General features: G+C 41.1%; 1 protein-coding gene across 3 annotated transcripts in view; it reads left to right on the top strand.

The window, feature by feature from the left end:
- Positions 1-24,563, top strand: part of ASAP1 (ArfGAP with SH3 domain, ankyrin repeat and PH domain 1) — a 355,221-nt gene that overhangs the window by 251,643 nt on the left and 79,015 nt on the right. For all 3 annotated transcript variants that reach the window (XR_008662965.1, XM_055313975.1, XM_055313974.1), the window contains exons 8-12: positions 5,367-5,496; positions 6,720-6,805; positions 16,382-16,457; positions 17,984-18,070; positions 23,272-23,372. Coding sequence is in view for 2 of the 3 variants with exons in the window: in XM_055313975.1 (XP_055169950.1) it covers positions 5,367-5,496; positions 6,720-6,805; positions 16,382-16,457; positions 17,984-18,070; positions 23,272-23,372 (480 nt within the window). In the remaining variant the exon portion in view is untranslated. The remainder of the gene's footprint in view (positions 1-5,366; positions 5,497-6,719; positions 6,806-16,381; positions 16,458-17,983; positions 18,071-23,271; positions 23,373-24,563) is intronic.

The following is a 24,563-nucleotide window of genomic DNA, read 5'->3' as shown; positions in this document are numbered from 1 at the left end:
TAAAGTACTACCCATATTGGATGATATAACTGTATTTTTATGCAAATCTTTGTGTTGGGGTAAGACTTTGAAGTACCTGGTGGTCGGTATTATGAATATCATGGAATATAAGCCATTCTCGGACGATCCAGGTGCCCTTCCCTCAACTGTATTTGAACTTGTCCGGCCGTTCACTATTCTGTGTTGTCCTCCAGCATCTGATCTTGGTGAGCGCAGTGACCACATCGTTTGGTGCTAATCTCCCACAGCCTAGCAGAACCTTGGACACACCATTAGTGCATAGGGAACAGTTACTGAAAGGATGAAAGAGTTATTTGCATCTGGAAATGTATACCAGGAATTGTGTTGTTAAGTGGGTCCTGATACTAGTATTTCACCAGAAAGATTTTTCTTTTTCTTTTTTAATAAATCCCTGGCATCAAATTATTTTCCTAAGATAGGCTTCTTCCTCACTAGCTATAGTGGTACAGGAAGTTTAAAAAAAAAAAAAACACAAATATTTGATTACTTGATGTTATGGGACTCATTTGATTATGAATTACAGAAAACAAACAATATAGAAAAAAAAAGTTAATTTGTTAGCTGCAAGAACCAAGGGGGATATTCTACGGTCTTCAGTTAGAACCCAGGAGGCAGTGAGCCCTAATGGTTTCGTGGAGAATCAGAGACTGTGGGAGAATCTGGGTGGTGCCACTTACCCAGTTTTGTGACTTTGAGCCGAGATACTTCGATGGTCCTCACTTACAGCTTCTATTGTTGTAAAACAATAGAAAAACCACCTACTTCTCAAGGCTTCTGAGGACAAGATAACGTAGTATGTTGAAGCACTGCTATTGCTGTCTGGTATACAGTTGGCACTCAATCAGTAGTTTCTAGCAAGTCTTTTAATGATCAAATAATATTTAGTCAAAAACGATAACCAGAGAGGAAAAACTAAAACAAGATGAAATCAGAGAGGGAAACAAACCATAAGAGACTCTTAACTCTAGGAAACAAACTGAGAGTCACTGGAGGGGAGGTGGTGGGAGGGATGGGATAACTGGAGGATGGGCATGAAGGGCAGAGCACGTGATGTGGTGAGCACTAGGTGTTATATAAGACTGATGAATCACTGTTCTCTACCACTGAAACCGATAATATATGCTAATTAATTGAATTTAAATTTTAAAAAAAACTAAGCCCATACATAAAACATTAAACAGTACTTGTATCTGTTAAGACTTACTCTATATAAAATAGAAAAGCCCCAATAACTGGGTTTGACAAGAGTTTCTCAGAGGATGTAAAGCATCTAGGGCACAGCAGGCGCCCGTCACAGCACTCGTCACACGCTGTTCAGATGTCTGTCCTGTCCCCCAGAATCTGAGCTCAGGGAATTGTGCTGCCTCGATGATTCAGGTTTCTTTTCCTAATGAGCAACAGGAGAGGGAATCTTATGCAGGCAGTAGGCTTGCTTCTCATGGAAAGACACAGCGGTCCTCAGCCCACCCCTCCCGTCTTCCTCCACCTCTCTTGTCCCCACTGCTACCTCTCCCCAGTTGGTTTGTCCCAATGGTCTTCTGTGTTCTCTTGCCATTCCTTCCTGGTTCACCCGATGTGCTGCTACAGCAGGTGAGGGGTGAGCTCTCATGCACAGTCACCCCCATCCCTTCCCACCCCTACCCTGTTCAGCCAGTGTGGTTAATACAACAATCTATGGATAAATCAGTTGGCAGTGTTTCAACGTCTGTGAGTGCAAATCTCCAGTGTCAGTCCAGTGGTGTGTCATATAATGGGATTTCCATTCTTACAGCACCATTTTGTGCTTTTCTTAAATGAAATAAGTATCTCATTTGCCTACTTACGTTTGAGTGTTTTGTAAACTTTTGTTATCTGTTAGGATGTCCAATACCTGTTAATAATGTTTCCGTTTAGAAAATACACTGTAGGGGATCCCTGGGTGGCTCAGCGGTTTAGCGTCTGCTTTTGGCCCGGGGCGTGATCCTGGAGTCTTGGGGTTGAGTCCCACATCGGGCTCCCTGCATGGAGCCTGCTTCTCCCTCTGCCTGTGTCTCTGCCTCTCTCTCTCTCTGTGTCCCTCATGAATAAATAAATATAAATAAACAAAATCTTCAAAAGAAAACACACTGTACTGTATACGTTGTAACAATGATTATATATGTATTAGCCTTAGGTTCTCTGTCAGTTCCTTCCTTTCTGTCCTGGAGAATCCTTCCAGAGCTCTTTAGATCAGCCATGCAGCCGTTGTCCTGGGCTGCCCCTTCGTGGTAGCTCTCCTGGTTCCTCTTTCCTGGCATAGTCCCATATTTGCCTGGCACACTACTGCCAGTCGTTTCCAGGGAACAGCTCTAAAGGAGGGAAGTTTTTCAGATTTTGGCATGTCCAGAAATATCTTCATTCTGCCATCACACAGAACAAGAGTTTGGCTGAATGTAAAATCCTAATTTTATAACCATATTCACTTGAGATATTGAAGGCATTGCTACACGGTTTTCCTTTTTCCAGTGTTCCTAATGAAAAAATCTGATGTGTCTTTGATTCCCATTTCTTTGTATGTGGCATGGATTTGGGGAAGGGGAGTTTGTTTATTTTCAAGTAGAAAATACTTGTCTTTTGGGGCACCTGAGTGGCTCAGTCAGTTAAGCATCTGACTTTTGATTGTGGCTCAGGTCATGATCTCAGATCCTGGGATCAAGCCCCACGTCAGGCTCCATGCTCAGCGGGGAGTCTGCTTGAGGCTTCTCCCACTCCCTCTGCCCTTTCCCCTGCTCGGGTTCTCTCTCTGTCTCTCTCTGTCTCTCTGTCTCTCTCTCTCTCTCTCAGATAAATACATCTTTGAAAAGTAAAATCTTAGACTTTTTTTTTTTCAAACGTTCTGTAGAGTCTCTTCATGTGCCATGGTGTGTGCATTGACCTCTTTGCAATTTTTTAGTTCTTAAGTTCTAGAAATGTTTCTTCTTATTCCTCCCAAGTGTCCATGTGTTGCTGTTGTTGTTTTCTGTTTATTCTCCTAAAATGCCTCACCATATCGTGTTGGAGTCACTAGGTGATTCTTATCATTTCCCTCTTTTTCCTGTCCTATTTGTCTGTTATGTTTTAGATTATTTTCAGCCTTTTATTCCCACTGTCAACTTTTTTTATTTTAGCTGCCGTATTTTAGATTTCCAAAGCCGTTTTTCTCAAGTCATTGGGAGTTTTTGGTGGTCTCTTTATATTTTCTTGTTGTTTCATAGGTACAGTATTTAGCTCCCTGAGGATTTGATTATATTTTATAAAATATTTTCTCTCCTACTGCGTCTGGTTCCCCCGCTCCCACCCCCAACTTGTTATTTTGATCTCTTGCTTTCATTTTGGAGCCCTTCCTCAATTATCTTATCATCCTTCACTGCCCATTCATATTTCAGAGCAAAGCACCAAAAGTTGATGGAAAGCTCATCTGTGTTAGCAGCGCTTGTCAAGAATGCAAGGTTTTAGGTTTAGGATGTGAAGACAGTGCCTTTTCTTTTCTTTTCTTTTCTTTTCTTTTCTTTCTTTTTTCTTTTCTTTTCTTTCCTTTCCTTTCCTTTCCTTTCCTTTTCTTTTCTTTTCTTTTCTTTTCTTCTCTTTTTTCTCTTTTCTCTTTTCTTTTTTTTCTTTCTTTCTTTTTTTTTTTGCCCCAAGCAGACTCCCCACTGAGTGTGGATCCCAACATGAGGCTCAATCCCACAACCCTGAGTTCATGACCTAAGCCAAAATCAAGAGTCAGATGCCACCTAGGTACTCCAAGACAGCTTCTTTATCAGGAGTATTGTAAATGTCAGTATCCAGAGGTGTGTCCTCTGGCACCATTCAGCTCCCTCAGTTCATGTCTAGTGATCCTGTATGATGGTATTCTGGAAGCAACAAAGGCCATGGAGTCAGGGAGCCCTGTTGTTTGGTACACACTTTCTCTTTTTCTCTCTGTATACCTGCTCTTCCAAATATTTGATGAATTTTCTCATCCTTTTTTGTCTTCAGTTCTTGTCTTTGTGAGATTATATTTTTTTATAAGTTTAATGTCATCTTAGTGGGATTATGGAAGGAGGAAGAAATGAAGACATGTGGTCAAGCTATGACGCTAACCCAGAAGTTTATTCTTATGGCGTAATCCCTGCTTCTCACATTTCTTTTCAAATGTCTTTAGCTTCCTGCTTCTCTTCCCACCCACACCAGTAGAGAGAGCTGAGGCTTGTTCTCTATCTGCTTTCATGCCTGCCTGGTGGCCAACATGGCTTGGTAAGATATGGCATTATGGCGTCAGAGGAATCCCAACCAGACTTGTAGTAGATTTTCCAGTGGGTTGATTTTCTACCATTGTTTGTATATAGACAAGGATATTGGCTTTCTTTGGGGTCTGATTTCCCACCACCACAATTTAAAAGAAGATTTGAAGGCTAAATCAGTTTGTCTTTGCATTCACAACTAAAATCTACTCTTTCTGACATTGGAAGTCTGTTTTCAAGTTAGATGGATTTTCGGAAAGAGGGTTGTAATTGTTGGTGTTACTGTACCATCTATCATAGCCAAGCATTAGCCTCAGGCAGTGTTGGTTTAATATGGGCCCTCCTTCTTACTCATGTGCTTCCCTCTTGGCCCTTCCCCACTGAAGAACATTTGTATAGGATTCCAAGTTATAGACTGGGATTTCTCCCATCCTTATTTCATAGAATCCAATGCCAGGTGGTTGAATGATTAAAACGTGTTATGGGGATATGGCAATGGCCCAGACTTAGAGGAATATTGAAAATTACCTTTGACTACTTTTTGTATGCGTTCATTATGCCCTTTGATTGTCTTGAAATAATTCTCAGACTCGTAATTTGTTGGTAATCAAGATATGCTTCAAGTGTTTTTCATCATAAAGTACTTTACCCAAGAAAAAGTCAACTGTCAAAATTTTATCATGCCAACCAAAATATGAGGGAATTTATAAGAATTGATCCATGTGGGGGTGCCTGGGTGGCACAGTCAGTTAAGCGTCTAATTCTTGGTTTCTGCTCAGCTCATGACCTCAGGGTTGTGGGATCAAGCCCCGCATCGGGCTACGCACTCAGTAGGAAGTCTGCTGGAGATTCTCTCTCTCCATCTGCCCTCCCTCTGTGCGCACGCTCTCTCTCTCTCTCTCTTCCCTCTAAAATAAGTCCATTCATGTGTAAGATCAAAGTTAAAATGTAAGAGGTTTCCTAGGCGAAAATCTATAGTGTGTGTGTTCTCTTTGATTCTTTTGATCAATGTTCCCAATGTAAGAATTCCTGCCTCTTATCTCTAGTAATGAAGAAACGATCAGTGCCTCTTGTTAAAGGAAAGACATAAATTTTTTTTAATGATGGCATCTGCTTTAATTACAGTACAAAAATTGAGAAGGAGAAAAGAGAGCATGCAAAGCAGCACGGGATGATCCGCACAGAGATCACAGGAGCCGAGATCGCAGAGGAGATGGAGAAGGAACGGCGCCTCTTTCAGCTCCAAATGTGCGAAGTAAGAACAGCCTTTGCAAGCATTTGCCTGGAGTTTCATTAACTGTGATCTTTCCTGCTAATCAGGAGTTTTTATACTTAAATGCAGGCTATTTGATTATTAGAGGAGGGGACTGTTTCTTAAGGGTTCTCATCTCCATTTTTCTCCAAGCCTTTTGGGATCCGCCATTTCACTGTTGTCTCATATTTTGAGCCTTGGTCCTGTGGGGCTCTTTATGCCAAAACAGGATTCTTTGGTGAGAACTTTAATGTTGCTTGTGAGTGAGTGTGGAAAAAAAAAAAAAAAAAACATTTGGTGAGGAGTAACACTGGTGAATATGAAGTCTTACTGGTCCAGGTTTAGAGCATGTTTTTTGTTTTATTAACCATGTGTCCAGTTTGAATGAAAACTTAAATACAGTTGTCATTAAGAAAATCTGAGTTCATGAAAAAAATGTAATGAAAGCATGCACCCTTACAGCAGTGGTTCTCAAACTGGGTTCCCAGGGAACACTGGCACTCCTTGACCTACAGTCCTGCATTTTCTGATACTAACGTTGTATCATAGAGTTCCTTTCACAGTTTTTCAAAAATAGTAAAATGGATGGAGTTTTCTCAATTTTAACAGATTTTTTTAAAAGTATTTTTTCCCTTCTTGAAACTTTTAGCTTCTTTCATTCTCAAACACTTCTTCATAGTAAAATGAGTGAAAAAGAAGCAAACAGTATCAACAGATATCTTGGCCACTAGTAAAAATCAGACCTAGTAGTATTAGTTAACTGCATAAATCAATAATGAGTTATTTTCATTTTTATTCTTTCATTCTTGAGTACCAAAAATTTGAAGTTTCACTATCTTACGGCATACGCCTCAAGAGAATGCTATTTTACTTGTTTTCTATAAAGGACAATCGACTATTTCAGGTTTTGACCATGTGAACTCTTGAGTTTGAGATCCACTGCATCCGGGGGAAATAATCAGTTATTCTAGAATGTTTTGCTATGTTTGATTTCTGCTTGTCATGTAAACTAACCTTGAGCATTTTTAAAATGCTAACACTCTAATAATTCGTTTGTACACTTGTGACTTTGCCAAAGCACCATTTCCCAAATTACATTCACACTGTCTGAAGGTAGCCAAGGTTGAGTAACTTGTGTAGATTCTTGATTGGTTGGTATTCTGCTACCCAAACCCATGACTGAAATACTTTGTAACAATACATACAATTTTGTTTTATTTCCACAGTATCTCATTAAAGTTAATGAAATCAAGACTAAAAAGGGTGTGGATCTGCTACAGAATCTTATAAAGTATTATCATGCACAGTGCAAGTAAGTAGAATATTGTGATCATAATTATTAGCCCAAATAAGACCCCCTTCACTTCTTTGCTGTTCCTAATCGTTTCTTTCTCTCTGGTTTTTATTTGGTCACTATATATAGTGATATTATAACCTTCCAAAGCCACATGATAAGAAATAGCATGTATTATCTTCCATCTTCTTTGCTTTCTGTAAATCAGGAACTCAGATTAGTACGACTCTCTGGCTGCTCAAAAGTGCTGTCTTACTTACGAATCCTAACAATGGCCTTGACAGTCTGCGAAACTCTTGTTACAGACAGATGCATCCCTATCATTACTACCCCCACCCCCTCCTCGCTTACCTGACATCTCACTTATTATTGGGTCACGTATATCTACTTTGAATTTTTTTTCTTTTTCATCTAATTTGGATGAAATTAAATACTTTGGGCATTAAGAATACTTTGCCTTTGTACTTAGATCCCTACATAATTGGTGGTACCTCCACTGTTTATACCAGCACCATTTTTACTAACATTGCATTTTTATTATGTTTGAGATTCTGTGGCATTACTTTTGTTTATTTACTTCTCGCTTACTTACTAGATTAGCTTTCATAGGCTTTCTGGTAGAGATTTTATGTGAAAATGTGCCCATTATTAAAATTTTTAATGTTCTATATAAGAATATCTTTGTGTTCAACTGAGACATTTCAGGAGGTCAGTGTTAATATTGTGGGATGCATACAAGGCATGAGTCAGAAAGATGAGTTCAGACCGTGGCTCTGTACCCAGGTGACCATGTGATCCTTGTCAGGTTCCTCTCTAAACCTCAGTACCCTCATCTGTCAAGTGGGGTTAAGGTTGGTAGTTGTGAAATGAAATGAGATAATGCAGATGGAACCTTGCCTGGTACCTGCTATATTGCCTATGTTTGCAGCTCTGAGGATTCCAAGTGTCACTGAAATCATTCATTCATTCATGTATTGTACAGAATTGTTTCTCTTCAGGAGAAGCTTTTAATGATCAGAATCTTATTTATATAAATTTGATTTGTTAACTTTTTCCTGCTTTTCAAAGTAAATTCCACCTTATATAAATGTGTTCCACATATAAAAATAATACATTGAGGTGGACACAGTTGCACATTTATAAGATAAATTTTGCTTGTGGAAGCCTCATACTGAAGACCTGGTCTAACCTTTGACTTCATAGCTTAGTGGGGCACATAGGAGACTTTGAAATGTGTCGTGGTGGTCCCTAATTTTAGTTTCAGATGGAATTATTTTTCATCAATTCAGTTTTCCTAGAAACAATATTGCTTTAAAACCTCTACAGAAAAAAAGTGAGCCGCTCAGTCTTCTCTGTTACAACACTTTGGCAGGAAATATGATTTTAACTGATTTTAGAAATCTCTCTTTCTCTCTCTCTCTCTCTCTTTTTTTTAAGTAAGCCCTGTGCCCAATGTGGGGCTTGAACTCACACCCCCAGGACCAAGAGTCTCATGCTCTACCAACTGAGCCAGCCAGATTTCCCTAGAAATCTCTTTTGACCTCATGTTTCCTTACCTGTAGAAGGGTTTAACCTCCACAAACATGAATTTTCCAAAATGTAAGATGTTTTGTAAACCATACAGCTCTTAACCTGCGTTCATAAAGGTGAAAAGAAGAGCAACTCTGACCTGGATAGCAAATGTATCCTCCCTTTGTTCTTTCATTCCTGGCTTTTTCACTTTCCAGAAATATATATCGGTCTCCTGATAAATGCCAGATACTTTGTAGGCACCCTTGAGAGCTAATTCTTGTATAGGAAGTAAGTTGGGTCATCAGTCATCACAATGGGCCCAGGAGGTAACTGGTAATATGGGCATCAGGAGGAGAGATTTTCATACTCCTTGAAGGGGGTGGCAGCAGTAGAGATTAGATTTAGGAGATGGCTAGCATATGGCCATTGGAATCTGTGTCTTCCCCGGGAGCAGAGGGATCAGCAGATGAAAACCTCCTTGTGGGGAGTGGTATTCACAGACATGGGTCATAATGGGGTTCATCCCTAGCTGCTCCGTGGTTGAACCTCAGGAATGCCTGCACAGCAAGAAGCTCGGTGTTCTTTCAGGGAAACTCTTTTCCTTCCTATTTCAGGCAATCCCTCAAAACCCTTAATAGATAATGGACTTGTAAAGCATTTCTACCTAATTCAAAAAGAGAAAGAGATTTCATATCCCAAGTACTTACTCCCCAAATGCTTTTCAGTTCAAAGTCAGGGAGCGCCTAAGAGTAAGTTCGCTCCAGTAATACCATGGACAGTCCAGCACCTCAGTGGGGATGCAGTTGCCTCAATGGAACAATAAAGGGAGCAGAAAAGAAGAGCTTTTGACTTTCCGTTACCCTTTCCAGCTCACCCACCCCAGCTGCTCATCACTTTCAGACTTGAACATTGTGGGAAACATGTTGCCTTCAGAACAAACATTATCCTACTGCTCACCCATTCCTTTTACCACCTAGCAAATATCATTATGATCTGCAGGATCACAAAGCATGTACAAACATTACTGTGTTGTCCTTGATTTAAAAACAATAATAGCTAACATTTATCAAGAGCAATCAGGATATTGTAGCTCTGAAAGGATGAATAACTTGCCCAAAGACACATTCACTCATTTAGTAAATACTTAATAAACGTGTCAAAATGGACAAAGCAAAAGGAACCAAAGGGAAAAATAGATAAATTGAATTTCAAAATCAAAAACGGTATTGTGCATGAAAGAACATTATTAAGAAAGCAAAAAGACAACCCACAGAATGGGAGGGAAATATAATATTTGCAAATCATTTATCTGATAAGGGTCTAGTATCCAGCATATAAAAAGGACTCCTACAACTCAACAACAAAAAGATAACCTCGTTTAAAAATGGGCAATGAATTTAAGTAGCTATTTCTCTGGAAAAGATACACAATGGCCAAAAGCACAAGAAAAAAACTTCAGCATCATTATCATTGGGGAAAATACAAATCAAAACCACAGTGAGATATCACTTCACCCCCACTAGGATGGCAATTTAAAAATCAACAGCAACAACTAAAGGGAAACTAGGTCTTGGCAAGATGTACAGAAACTGGAACCCACAGTTCATTGCTGAGAGAAATGGAAGTTGGCACAACTACTTCAGAAGAGCTTTTGGCATTTACTCAAAAAGTTAAGCCTAGAATTGCGTGGCCTTGCAATCTTACTTCTAGGTATATACGCAAGAGGATTTAAAACAAGTATTTAAACAAAAATGTGTTCAGACATGTTCATAGCATCATTATTCACAATAGCCAAAGTGTAGAAACACCCAAATATCCATCAACTGGTGAACGGACAAACAAAATATGGTGTAGCAGCAGTGCAGTGGAGTATTACGGGGCTGTGTAAGAGAATGAAGTATTTAGACAATAGACATGACTGCTGATTGGCCCATGGGCTGGACCCTGGTGTTCAGAGGCTCCTCACCCCCACCCCTGTCCTTGCAACGTGGGTTCTGCTTGCCTTTCTCACTCCCAGAGGCTGCTCCAGGAATGCAGCCTTAAGATGGTGATGTGTTGAAAACACCTGCGTGATGTATACATGACCAAGCACAGTTAGGGCCTCTATACACTTTAGGGATTGGGAGGACAGTTGTGGGGATCCAGTCTTATAGCTGCCACCCAAGATGACATTCAAACGTCCAAGCTCCCTGTGCTATTAAGGAAACTGCCACCTGCCAACCCGGAGTGACCTGTTGCTTCTTTAGGTCTCTTGCTCCCAGGAGGGTCACAAACTGACATACATGCTACGACATGGATGAACATCTAAAACATTATTCTAAGGGGTTATTTTTTTATTATTTTTTTAATTTTTATTTATTTATGTTAGGCACACAGTGAGAGAGAGAGAGGCAGAGACACAGGCAGAGGGAGAAGCAGGCTCCATGCACCGGGAGCCCGACGTGGGATTCGATCCCGGGTCTCCAGGATCGCGCCCTGGGCCAAAGGCAGGCGCCAAACCACTGTGCCACCCAGGGATCCCTAAAACATTATTCTAAGTGAAAGAAGGCTGATGTGGAAGGCCACATACTATATGATTCCATCTAAGTGAAATGTCCAAAAAGACAAATCCACTGAGATAGAAAGCAGATTATTGTTCCCTGGGGGAAGAGAAGAAGTGGGAACTGTTGCTAACAGGTGATGGACGTGTTCTGGAGTTAGTGGTGACGGTTGCACCAGGTTGTGAATATACTAAAAACCACTTAATTGTACATTTTGAAATGGTGAATTTTACTTTACATGAATTTTATCTCGATTTTTTTTTTAATTCACAAAACAGCCACAAAACAAAAACAAAGATCATGCCCTCATAGAACTTATATGTAGAAGGTGACAGAACCAAGTCATTCACCCAGGTCTCTATAACTATGCTCTTACTGTGTCAGAAATCTAAATTTGATAAGCCTGGATTTGGGCCTAGACATCTCTACTTCTTAGAATCTCCATATGTGAGCACAACACATCACTCTCAGCTAGCTCTTTGACCTGAACTGTTGAGATGTATCTGTGGTTCATTAGTACTTATACTGATTAACCCCTGTACCTTTAAGTTTCTTAAGCACCATACACTGGTGTGTGGGATGTGTCTAGGAGGAAATGTCACCTGGCTAGCTGGAAATCAGTATCTAAAGTTTGGAAGTAAGCTTTCAGGAGGGGTTTGGTGGTTGATGCATTAAGAAATCACTTTAGGGATGCCTGGGTGGCTCAGCGGTTGAGCGTCTGCCTTTGGCTCAGGGCTTAATCCCAGAGTCCCGGGATCGAGTCCCACATCGGGTTCCCTGCATGGGGCCTGCTTCTCCCTCTGCCTATGTCTCTGCCTCTCTCTCTCTCTCATGAATAAATAAATAAAATCTTTTTTTAAAAATCACTTTTTTTTATTTGTTTTATAATTTGATTTGTTGTAAAGAACCAAACTCTCTATGATATTATAGGGTATCCTGACCTCTTTTGAAAATAATCTTATGTTCCCTGAGCATTTCAGCCTTTGACCAAATAGCACCTCTTTCTAAGCCAAGCAGTATATGTGATTGGGGTAGCAGGGAGATATTTCTGTCTTTCTTTGAAATTAAATTAAAAGCAGAAAGAATATAGCATCTCCCTTTCCTGTCATTATTTGGACAGAATAAGAAGTGATGTATATAGCAACGTTCTTAGGTTAGAGAAAACTGCCTGATGGACAGCTGACTGTTTGACGCTCATGAGCTTGCTCTCTGCAGCTGTGCGTGTGTTATAGTCTGTCAGGATAAATGTGAGGGGTCCTTCTGCCTATCAGTTGGCAACTTACATCTTTCTAGCACTCTAGGCCATTGAGATATGGTCATATTTCTTGCAGGCTGCTTATTTAAAAAGTGAAGCCAATGCAGCTGTGTCCCTAAGGTCAGAGAAATAATGAGGCTCATTTTGCTGGCCTGTGGCCATCAGGTATTGAACTGCTTCTCTGTACCTGGCATTTTAAGAACATTATTGCAGTGCTCACAAGAACTCTCCACGGTCCATGGGATCATCTCCGTTTCCTGTATAAGGACCTGGAGGTGCAGGGATTCAGAGATTATGCCGTTACTCAGTGAGAGAGCCAGAATTTGGGCCTAGATCAGCCTGATTTGTTTAACTACCTGTGCTCCAGAGCTAGGAATACTTAAACTCAAATCCCAACTCTGTACTTAATGACTCGATGACCCCAGTTAAATGACTTCTCTGGGCCTCAGCTACCTTGTCTGTTACAGGTTAATAGTAATAATTATCTATTTTGATGGCTTCTAATGAGACTTAAAAAGGGATACTTAATTGTGCATAATAGTGGGTGACTGGCACAGAGTAACTAGTTGCATGCCAGCTGTCATTATTATTATTATTATTATTATTATTGTTAATTATCATCTGTTTTCCAAAGATCTCATTATATTTCAGTAATGTACAGAGAAAGTAGCCAAGGGACAGGTTTGGGTGTCGGAGAGGTAATGTGGCTTTCTATGGGGAAGGCTCACATGTTCGGGTGGAGTGACAGGTGATCAGAACTGACATTTGTGCTTTACTTTCCAACTAACAGAACACTTTTGTCTGTAGTGTCTCTTCTGGCGCTCCTGGAGGCCAGAGAACGTCCACCTTTGGAGATGATCAGGCTTATTTGCAGACAGGGTCCATAAACTGCCCAAGGTTATACGTACAGTGAGATTGAGAGCCAAGACATGATACGCTTTTGACTCTGAAGTTTATGCATTTCCAGTGAACCAGAGCCAGGGGAACCGGAGGGAGGAAACAGGGAACAGAGGAGCCAATGCCCTCAGTGAAATGTGGCAGATGATGTGTGGCTGTGACTCACAGTCCCCCCCCCCCCCCCCCAGCCAGCGGCTGAGACTGAGCTGCTCAAGTGGAGGACGGTCAAGCACAGAGGGGAGGTCACAGACGCACAGGGCAGTGGACCACGTTGGCCTCTGCTTACTGATGACTGTGTTACTAATATCAAGAGTGATGGTCTCCTTACAGCCTGTCCCCTGCCTCCTATTCCCATTTCTCACCAAAAAAAAACAAAAGTTAGCTGGAACATAACTTTCTAGAGAGGGGCTCAGCTCAGCCTTCTCCTTCCCGACTAAGTCAGTTCTTTTCTGTAATTTTGTTTTGCCTCATGTATGAAAATATGATCTGTTTTAGCAAATGAAGTTAAGAAAACCTACAATTTTCACTCAGAAGATGACTGGATTTATGTATCTGATTTGTTTACAAGAATTGGGTCAGACTGTAGATTAAAATGATTTCTCATTATATTAATTTTTCCTAGTCTTTGTTTGTAACATTCTGAAGAATTCTGAGGTAGGAAAACAGGCTTGTTGGGGTCTTTCTTCAGCCTTTGAATTGTAGGAATTTGACCCCCTTCCAGCTTGCTTTCACTACTGGTAAATAACTTTAACAGTGCTGTCTCAAACTAAAACAGCGCCCTTCTTCTCCTTAAAATGTCTGTGTTTTATAACATTCCTGTGTGCTATTCAAATCCAAATTTGCTTATTCAGTTTGTCCAGTAGAACTTTCCTGCCATGATGGAAATGGAAGTGTTCTCTACTAACGTGGTACCTACTGGCCATGTGTGGAGTGAGACTTTAGGAACTGAGGTTTACATTTATCTAATTTTAGTTAAGTTGTTAGCTGCTAGTGGCTACCCCATTGGAAGACACAAATCTAGAGAATTGTCATTTAAACTCACGTTAAAAATAAAGAGAGATGAGGCAGCCCCGGTGGCTCAGCGGTTTAGCGCCGCCTTCAGCCCAGGGCCTGATCCTGGAGACCCAGGATCGAGTCCCATGTCGGGCTCCCTGCATGGAGCCTGCTTCTCCCTCTGCCTGTGTCTCTGCACCTCTCTCTCTGTCTCTCGTGAATCAATAAATAAAACCTTTAAAAAAATAAAAAATAAAGAGAGATGATTAAATTTCCTTCATGTTGAAAGTGAAAATGAAACACAAACATATCTGCAGTGAATCCGTATCCCTCGGGGAAGGACAAGACTCCTTACCTGATAAACTCACGCTGTCCAGGGAAGGAAGCTAACATGCACTGAGCACGTCCTAACTACCCAGCGCCTTGCTGAGCGAGTTCATATGTGTCATCTGTGTTATCTGCCCCACTGAATACAGATAACAAGCAGAAGTTAAGTGACTCCCTAGTGCCCCATTGCTAGTAAATCCTCAAGCACAGATTCTAGGCTGTAATCCTCTGACCCTGAAGCCCTTACTTTTTCTGTCGTAAGGAGTCCTAATAGCATCCACCTTACACTGATGTGTTCTACCTTCAGACTTTTTCTCCAGAAATTATTTTATTATCAGAGATCAGAAGTGGTTTCTCTAGGATTGAATTTGTGGCCATACTTCTGCCTCCTTCGCACGCACTTTTTCCCACATGTAGATGATACTGGATCAGATTGATGTTCACAAATGTCCTGTCCTGGACAGAAGACAGCTGCTGTAGGGCTGGCATTAGGCCTTGGCACAAGCCAGTGCCGGAAAATGCCATCCCCTGGATTGGCAGGACCAGAGAAAGCTGCTGTGGGAACTATGATAGAAGTGTAGTGAGGAAAAGCGTTTCAGCAAGAGGGAACAGCATATGCAAAGGCCAGGTGAGAACTGGAAAAAAAAAAAGTGACATGATTGGAGTCCCAATTTTTTTTAAAGAAGATGGTAGGTGATAAAACCAGAAAGATATTCAGGGGCCAGAACATAAGTTGTATTCAATTCTGTACTGAGTTTAACTTTCATCCCAATAGGCAGGGGTGAACAGCTGAATGTTAGAAGAGTTTAAATGTAGCTCTCCAGTTAAATGGTTAACCAAAAAGCCCTCCTTCCTCCCATTCCTGTTGTGGGTAGACTTTCTGAAGATGGTATTTCTCTTCCTTACGTTAGTAAGAGTTCTCTCATCTTTAAGATGTCAACCTTAAAAAATTCCTAAACGTGGGATTTCAGTATGCACTCTTGGAGGATCAGTTCTGTTAAAGATATATTGTTACCATTGTATTGTTACATTAAGCCTAAAAGTATATATAAATATAGATCCTAAGATGTGTCCTAAAACTTCTTGATAATGCTGCGTTCTTGTCACTCACTGAGCATGTGCTTGGTGCTGGGCCCACTGCAATCCCAAGATGAGACGGTCCTCATCCTCAAAGACCTCATTCTTTTGTGAGGAAACAGCAACAGAGGTGAGCAGGGTTAGAGAAGCCTCCAAAGTGTAGAGAAAATTAAAAACACTGAAACAAGTAGGACTCCTGAGTGGAGGCATCAGACAAGAAATCTCTTCGCTTGGTCGTCATGAGCAGGGGTGTCCGAATCAGAGCCTGGCTCCAAATCCCAGTTTTGCCACTTATTAGTTGTGTAAGCAAGTTATGTACTCACCCTGGGCCTCAGTTTATCCTCTGAAAAGGAGATGAGATTGATGTGCTTGTGAACTCATTCGGGTTGGGGTAGGGAGTGAATGAAATAACTCAAGTAAAATGCAAGCATGCTTAGCTAGTTAGGCAGGCTCGGTGCATGTCAGTGCTGAAAATTGTTCAGGGTGAAATGGTGCATCTGCTTGTACACATGCAGGATACCATCGATCCGACCTCCTGATTTCGAGCATGTGCTCAGGGGTCTTTGGAGAACTGAAAAATGGCCAACTTTTCGCAGTCTTTGTTTCGAGAAGAGTCTTGTCTCTCCTTAGAGTGTCTCATTCATGCTTGTGATATTTCACCAGTTATCGTGTGTATCTCTCTCTTTTGAATTCAAATATGGCACAACCAGGAGGAATGTTTCTATGAATAGATGGATATGCACATGAAATCACTCTATTGGGGCCGCAGCTGTAATTTGCACTGTCTATGTGACAGCTGCTAGCACATGTCAGATGGTGCCCGTAATCTGTTTGTTGGTGCATCTTTATAAAAACACTGAAATTCGTTTATAAGTGTTTTTATGGAGCTATGTGGGTAGAGAGTAAATGTATTAGTATTTTCAGATTTTACAGGTAACTAGGGTTCATTTTTTTTTTATGCTTCTGATAAATCTCTGATGTTCTCCATCATAGTTTCTTTCAAGATGGCTTGAAAACGGCTGATAAATTGAAACAGTACATTGAGAAACTGGCTGCTGATTTATATAATGTAAGTATTTTATTAAATAAATGCATTTTAAGTTGCTTCTGTAGGTAAATATCAGTAAATTTGAAATCTGGATTAGAAGAGCTCTAAAGAAAAGAGGCAAGGATAAGTGATGTGTCAGTATAAACCTAGTGCAGGTAAGCCTCAGTTGAATTCAGAAGTCCTTAATGGATAAATAGTCTAAAGTATATTTTGGGGCACAGGAGGAACAGGGATATAATCATCGGTTCTGGATGGCCCTGCAGTCAGCACTTATAGAAAGAATGTTTAACCCTGGAAGGATAGAACCTAAGGCTGTCTCAGAGTAGGCAAGTTTATGAATTTTTGGAGGGGGGCTTGCTTCTATATTTTCTCTTTTGTCAGATATGTAGATTTTGCTTTTATGTTAGCAAAGTCACAAAAAACTTCTTTGAGAAAAAAACCTAAATGCCATTGTAGAAATGGCCAGTTTGTTCCCCATAATCTACTTGACACTGAATAATATTAAAAGTATGGCTTATGAGTATAACTACATAAGTTGAAAGAAGGTTTCAGAGTTACAAGTAATAACTTCTATTTTTTATGTAGCTTTAAAAACATATAGCTGGGGGCTCCTGTGTGGCTCAGTCAGTTGGGCATCTATCTGCCTTCAGCTCAGGTAGTGATCCCAGGATCCTAGGATTGCACGTCGAGCTTCTGCTTCTCCCTCTCCCCACTGCTTGTGCTCTCTCTCACTGTCTCTCTCTCAAACAAATAAAATTTTAAAAAATAATAGAATAAAAACACATAGCTGTGTATTTTTTCCAACTGTATTTTTTTTTAAGACTTTATTTATTTGAGAGAGAGCACAGCATGAGGGCCAAGGGAGGAGAAAAAGAAGCAGACTCCCTGCTAAGCAGGGAGCCCAATGCTGGGCTCTATCCCAAGACCCTGAGACCATGACTGGAGCTGAAGGCAGACACTTAAGACACTTAACCAACTGAGCTACCCAGACGCCCCCTAATTGTCTTTTAATAGTTAACATGATTCAGATTGCAATAAGCTCCAACTAATTAAAAAAAGCAGCACCAGTGCTTACCCCCTGGGTGCCACTGTGCAAACATATATATATATATATATATATATATATATATATATATATATATATATATTATTAGCACATTGAGTTCTGGTCCTTTTTAGCATTTTCTTTTGGCCCATTTAATCACATCATGGGATTCCTGCTACCATTCTTTGAAAAAAGCAGAAGCAAGTGACCCAGTGTTGTTTCTTAACTTTGTTTAAAATGGTACTTCAGAGTTATTTGCCTCACCTAGGTATATTATTTAATAAGAAAGCATTTTGCATTAAATCCCTAATTTCAGAACTCACTGATACTTTCATAAGGGGAGAAAATCCTGCCTTTTATATAAAAAAATGAAACTATGGAAAAGACTTTAATAAGAAAATCAACTATATAATTGAGCTGTTTGATGACTGATATATTTGGATGAATTAAACTCTGCTCATAAGTGTATGAAAGTGGTCAAAGTCATGTTTTTCTGCCACAGATAAAACAGACCCAGGATGAAGAAAAGAAGCAGCTAACCGCACTCCGGGACTTAATAAAATCCTCTCTTCAACTTGATCAGAAAGAAGTAGGTGATATGCATGTTTCCAACAGGGTTAACAGTATGAGTGTGCTGGCCTGGGCTGGTGTTTGTGTTTCCTGATCTGCAAAAAGGCATGTCACCAGTTTCCTGCCACCATGTTATGGGACAAATGAGATATAAGATACAAGTGCATACCTACTGCATTGCCCTGTGTAGCAACTGTGCTTTATTTCCCCTGCCCTCCTCGTACAAGATGTTTTTAACGCCCAAGCTCCAATGCCAGGACCCTAGATTTGCCATTCCAGCTTTGAAGACGTGTGCTTCAGAAATACTATGTCCTCTCAGGGTGAAGTGCACACCCATGTCCCCTCTAGGTCATCTGTCTGGGCAGCCAGAGGGGGGGCTGATGCAGAATCCTCTAGAATCATCTAGTAAGGAGCCGGCTAGTGGCTAGTCACATGAACCAGCAGTCATATCCTAAGTGGTATTGGTGCCAGAAGAAATCTGCTGGGAAGTGCCATGCCACAGAGGGAGGTTACGACCCTGAAGGTTCTCTTGACTAAGTGAAGACAGCCCTCTGGGTTTTCATCGAGCAGAGTTTCCAGCCCTTTCACCCTGGGCACCCAGTGGCCAGGAAGGTGTGGATCTATGTTGTCCAGGGCCTCAGCTAGCATGTGTACCTGTGTTTTGAGGCCTCTTTTGAAGGTGCTTGTTACTGGCATAGACATCCTAGGAGAGGTGGTCCCCTTGAATGTAAGAGCCATAGAAAGGCCCAAGAGGAAGGAGGGGAAGAAGTAGATTGTTGTGTAGGGAGAGAATCGCGAGGTTTTGTACTTACCGAAATGCGCTTAACCACTTCCTACCTTGCTTTGTCTTGCAGTATTACGACCATCCTGTATATGGAAACTTTCTTGGGGGGGGGGGGGACTTTTGCGGTCCCTTTTTGTTTTGCCTAGAGGCTGATGTAATCTCCCAGTTAGCTAAAGAACAGAATTGCATATAAGCTAGAGGAGTGTGTACATGATAAAATGCACATGATTTTATTTAAAGCCACCCCAAATTAGTAAATGATTGCCTGTTCATTAGCACCATGTCCTGAGTATTTTACAAGTAAAATTGATCTTTCACAGCATGCCTATTCCATCCCCATGCTGTTTATCATCTCTCATTGCAAAGTAAGGTTACTAGGTAATGATTTCTAATGACTCAAATAAGAAAGGAGACTGTCGACCTTAGAGTTCTTACCATAGCACTACTATTTGAGAAGACTATAAACTAATCTGATAAATGACCTGACAAATTAAAGCACCTAGGAAATTATTTAATCTCTCTACCCCTACCAGGTTCTAACTTGACTCTTTTAAACTCTTTGAAAGGACACTCCAAGAATGTGAGCTGTCAATAGGACAGCTCCCCACATTTTTGGTGGACTTGTTTTTTCTTGTCAAAATTCTTCATTGACTTCTGGCAGATGTCCTATGAAATAAATTATTGTAAGCTTTTGTAATAGCCTAACTTCCCAAGAGAACTGTTCGCTACCTATTTTTCGGGTTGAAAATATTTTATTTTTAATAATGATACCCGTAAATCTTGCCCAACATTCCACCATTTTGTTTGACTATCTCTCAATAGCCTATCATAGTGTGGTTTGCAAGGTGTTTAACAGATTCTGTGTTTTGCTCATCTCTGTCTCTGCAGTATCTGACACTATCTGGTACCCAAAAGCTACTCAATAAATATTTAGTAAGATGACACAGAAGGAATCCTTTGCCCATTCCATGTATCCCTTACATTAGAGATTTGAAGTTTCCATAGTTAGTAGAGGTTCCTTTTAGGTTGGATACCACAAATGTATATAACCCCCTTAAATCAGTGAGTAATTGCTTGCAGTTGAAAAAGATGTGAGATATTTTTACTCCTTAATAATTTTATATGTTAATATAGTTTTCTAAGAAGAAAGGAAGGTGATTGGTCCATATTGCTAATAGAGAATAAGGAATTGAACTAAAAATAATAACACCATGTTTCATTCTATAGTTTACATTTCTTGGCTCACATTATGGAATTTCTCCAAGGTTTTATTTTAAGTTCATTGTGTAAGTTTGGTTTTATATTTTTTGCCTGAATGAATTTCTCACTTGCATTTCTCTTTCCTGAAACCATGTTAATTTTTATTTTGCGTTCAAAGGATTCAGAACCTATTGCATTCCTTCCATTATGTTTTGTTTTGTTAATTATTATTAGTGTTAATTCTCCATGATTTATTCCCCCCCAAAAAAAACATTATCTTTCCGTTTATCTAAAGTTCCCTGCAGAAAGCAAGCTAAATGGCCATCAATTTTCAGAGTGTAGAATAATTGTAGGACACTTTAAGCCACAGAACTCATCAGTAGTTAATGTAGAGTTGTCAGTGGTATATTTCTGAAACGTGCTGCTTTTTTCCTGCTCAGCTTTATGGAGGCAGAGCCTGGAGGTCAGCCACTGTATTCACCTTTAAAAGCACATTTGTCTGATGTAAAGCAAGGTCCATTCAAGTTGTTATTCGGAACTTAAAGTTTATTTAGGCTAGTAGTAAATATGTGTAAGGAATGTCTTAGAGGCACATTTATAGAATGTGATCTTTTTTGGAAGTTATTAACATCCAAATCCTTGCTTTACAAAAACTAAGTACTCTTTATTTTTATTTTTTTTAGTACTCTTTATTTTTAAAACTTAAGTTTTAACTTAAATTAGCAAACAGACCGTTAGAGGTGCATAATAGTTTTAAAGCATTCAAACCAACCTAGAAATTATATGGGCGGACAAAGAGCAGTTCCATTCACTGGAAAGCATTCCAAGGAACAGAGTTATTCTTTTAATATGAATTTTTATCTAGGGAGATTTCAGATTTTGTTTTTAATGCTGCGGGGAGGTAGAGATGTGGGAACAATCCCTGATTCCAGATCCAGAGTTGAGTGGTTTTCACGCATTGTCATTGGGTGGAAGCAGAAAGCTCCGTGGATTTCATTTATCCCAGCCTCTTGTTTTTGTCCCATGCCTCAGTTCTCCACCACCTAATCTAATCTTCCGTCCTCATTGTTCTTTATTAGTATTATGGACACGTTGCTGCCTCCTTCAAGAGAACTGTGTGTGTTGCTGCTGTTTTGGGGGGCTGTCACAGAGGCGCTGGTGGAGGATGATCTGTAGCAGAGTCCTGCAGTCACATCTCCGTCCACAAAGCCTGAAAGTGGCTCTCAGGGAGGACTTAGGAGCCAAGTTACTATAAGTGCAAGGCTGTGGGCCCTGATTAGAAGTAAACATGTAGAAGAATTTCTAAAGAGATTCGAAAGCCCAACCCACTCCCTACCACTCCCCAGATGATTGAAATGGTGCCTTTAGATGTTTCAGCTGGAGGGAGTCTGGCCAGTTAAAGACAAAAGACTTAGATTTAAGGACATGACTAGAGCCTGTAACCTCTTCAGGGTGAGTCTGCTTGCGTGGTAAAGCAAGCATTCAGGGTTGTTACCCCTTCACGAGGGAGCAGAGAGATGCATGGTCAGTGTTGCACATGCCCACCTCGGGGACAGGGGTCTGTGCCCCCACTCCGTGTCCTCAGTGCCTTCCCGGAACATACCACTTGGGTGTTCAGGGTGTGATTTTTTTTTTAAACATTTTATTTGGGGATCCCTGGGTGGCTCAGGGTTTGGCGCCTGCCTTTGGCCCAGGGCCTGATCCTGGAGTCCCAGGATCGAGTCCCGTGTCGGGCTCCCGGCATGGAGCCTGCTTCTCCCTCCTCCTGTGTCTCTGCCTCTCTCTCTCTCTATGTCTATCATAAAATAAATAAATAAATCTTTAAAAAAAAATAAAAATAAAACATTTTATTTATTTATTCATGAGCGACACAGAGAGAGGCCGTCCTGACCCTGAAGGGATCTCATACACTGGCCATCTGTAATAACCGGTGGCTAAAATCACTTCCGGTTCTTTACGTTGCAGGTGTTGCTTCTGAACTGGATTATTTTTGTTATGTTCTCTTTGCTTGGAAAACTAAATAAGAATCCTGCTACAACTTTTGGTTCCTTTTAGATTTTCTAAAGTAATCTGGGTTTCGCTGAGGTGTTGGATTCCCTAGACACACACTTGGAAGTTTGTCACCTACTTTGTCTTGGTGAAGTGTGTACCTCATATTCTTCCGGGCGGGTTTTCTTCTGTTTTCACGCAACCTAAAATAAAAGTTGACGAATAAAACATCGTTTTATTGTCTCATCACCTGAAGTTTATCATGATTCTGAAGGTAGCGTGTGTTCAGGTGTTAATTATCTTTACAGTGGTGTTTTCTCTGTTATAAAAAGTGCTTAAATCATGAGCTATGACTATCCATGAAATTAACTATGTTTTCAACTGTTCTGCCTTTTTTTTCTGTTGCTTTTGCCCTTCCTGATCGAAGTCTAGGAGAGTAAGTCAACACTTTCCGTGAGAATGCATTGTCCTACGTCTGTGTTCTAAACCTCTAAACCCCATGTTCTCATCCTGTAGTTTGCCATTGTCAGTTTATTTCCAACATTTTCAATGTGGAATGGCTGTATCTAGTCATTACAGTCTTTAGGAACAGTGGGGGAAGTATCAACAGAGTGCTAGTGTTAACTTTAGCTGGTTTGCATCTGTCTTGTTCTGGTCCTGGTCACCCTTTTACCCCACCATACACTTTTCATGACCAGAGAATCCTCTTTTTTAATTAAAAGCATGCTCGACAGCTTATTTTACAGAGCCCTTGTTTAGTTACAAGCCAGGGATTTCTAACAATTCCCAGAACCTCACTGAGAAGGTGCACTTTTTATTGTGGGTATTTTAGCAGAATATGTGAAGAGAGAGAAGGTGTGCCTGAGGGAAGAATGCATTCAGGTTGCATGCACTTCATCTGTGAGCCTCTTAAGATCTTTCTGCCTTCCCTGTGCTCATCTCTGCTGCCCATAGAACCTGGTTCAGTCCCACGACACCCTGCCACTGCAAAGGGTTGAAAGCAGAGCCGGGGTCCCAAACTAGAAATGAGTTCTGGGACAGGCCCCAGCCTCAGACTTGCCTGTGACTCTGGTGGTTGTTTCCCCGGTCCAGTTTCCTCTGAAACAAAGGCAAGAACCTGACGGCCCGTAAAGGTCCATAATTCTCTCCCCCCACTGAACGGTGCACAGAGACCCAATGGCAGAACAGAGTCAAGCACTTGAGAAGTGTGTCCAGCATCCGTCTAATCTGTGGCTTCTCCTTTCTAGGATTCCCAGAGCCGGCAAGGAGGGTACAGCATGCATCAGCTGCAGGGCAATAAGGAATATGGCAGTGAAAAGAAGGGTTACCTGCTGAAGAAGAGCGATGGGTACGTGTAAGCTGTCCAGGTGTCCCTGTGCGCTTAGCACTTCCTGGGTGTTAGCACCCTAGCAGCTTACCACCTGCCAGCCAGGAGAACATCCTCAGAGTTGTCTAATGTGCTGGCTTCCAACCTTGAGCCCACTGGTTCTCTTCAGGTGGTTTAAGCTGCTGTCTGGACAGGAAGCAGGCCCCACCCTGTGGGCCATATGTGACACAAGGGGCGTGCCGTCTCAGGAAGGCAGATGCTAAGTGGATGGGGAAGCAAGCCAGTGGCTGGAAGACTTCATGCTCGCCATGATTTGACTCATCGCCCTTTTCTCTACTGGGGGGGCCTACCTGGCCACCCAAACCCAGCCTTGGAGATCAACTCTGAGTCCCCACCTTCCTCTTACTTCACAGCCAGTGTCATTAACAAGCTTTTCCATTGCTAACAGGACATAATGCATTTCTTGCCATCTCTGCTGCCCTGCATGCGGAGGAACCACTGCTGTCTCTCCTGGAATATTCAAGTAGCCCGCTAACTGGCCTCTCTGTGTCTCTCCCTCTTCTCCATTGCTTCTCTACACAGCACCTAGAGTAGCCTCTAAAAAACATAAAGCACGGCAGGTCATGCCCATGCTTGACGTGCATGCAGGGTCTGACGCCTTCTTCTATCTCCAGCCTCGTCTTAGACTGTCTCCTGCCCTGGCCCTGCCACACCGGCTTCTTTCCATTGCTGCAGTAGTGATTCTGCTTCACAATAAGTGCATAAGTAGAATCTTAATTATTCGCTTTACTAACTGTCCTTCTTTTTGAAATAAACCTTCTTGTTTTCTGATTGCTTGTAGGTATTTACCTCCTTGACTGTATCTAAGACATAGACATTTTTTTTGTTTATTAAAATTTTAACCATTACTTCTATAAATTACAGTCCTAAACTTCTGATCATAATCATTTTTGGTTGTCATTCTACTCAAGCATCCAACAAATGTCTTTTGGGAGTTTTAATACATGTCAAACACTGTTAGAGACACCTGGGAATATAGCATTGAACAAGAAAGATAAGGAAGTCCTTAGCCTCACAGAGCTTACATTGTTAGATAAGAACTATATGGGAGGTCAGATGGTCACAAGAGTCACAAGCAAGGCAGGGGATTCTGGGCATGTAGGAGTGGTCCTTGCAGTCATACAGGCTGGGCAGGGAAGACTTCAGTGAGGA

Source organism: Nyctereutes procyonoides, unplaced genomic scaffold, assembly GCF_905146905.1.
Source record: "Nyctereutes procyonoides isolate TBG_1078 unplaced genomic scaffold, NYPRO_anot_genome, whole genome shotgun sequence".
Lineage (NCBI taxonomy): Eukaryota > Metazoa > Chordata > Mammalia > Carnivora > Canidae > Nyctereutes > Nyctereutes procyonoides.
The sequence above is the reverse complement of the archived record's forward strand: the minus strand, read 5'-3'. Positions and strand labels throughout refer to the sequence as shown.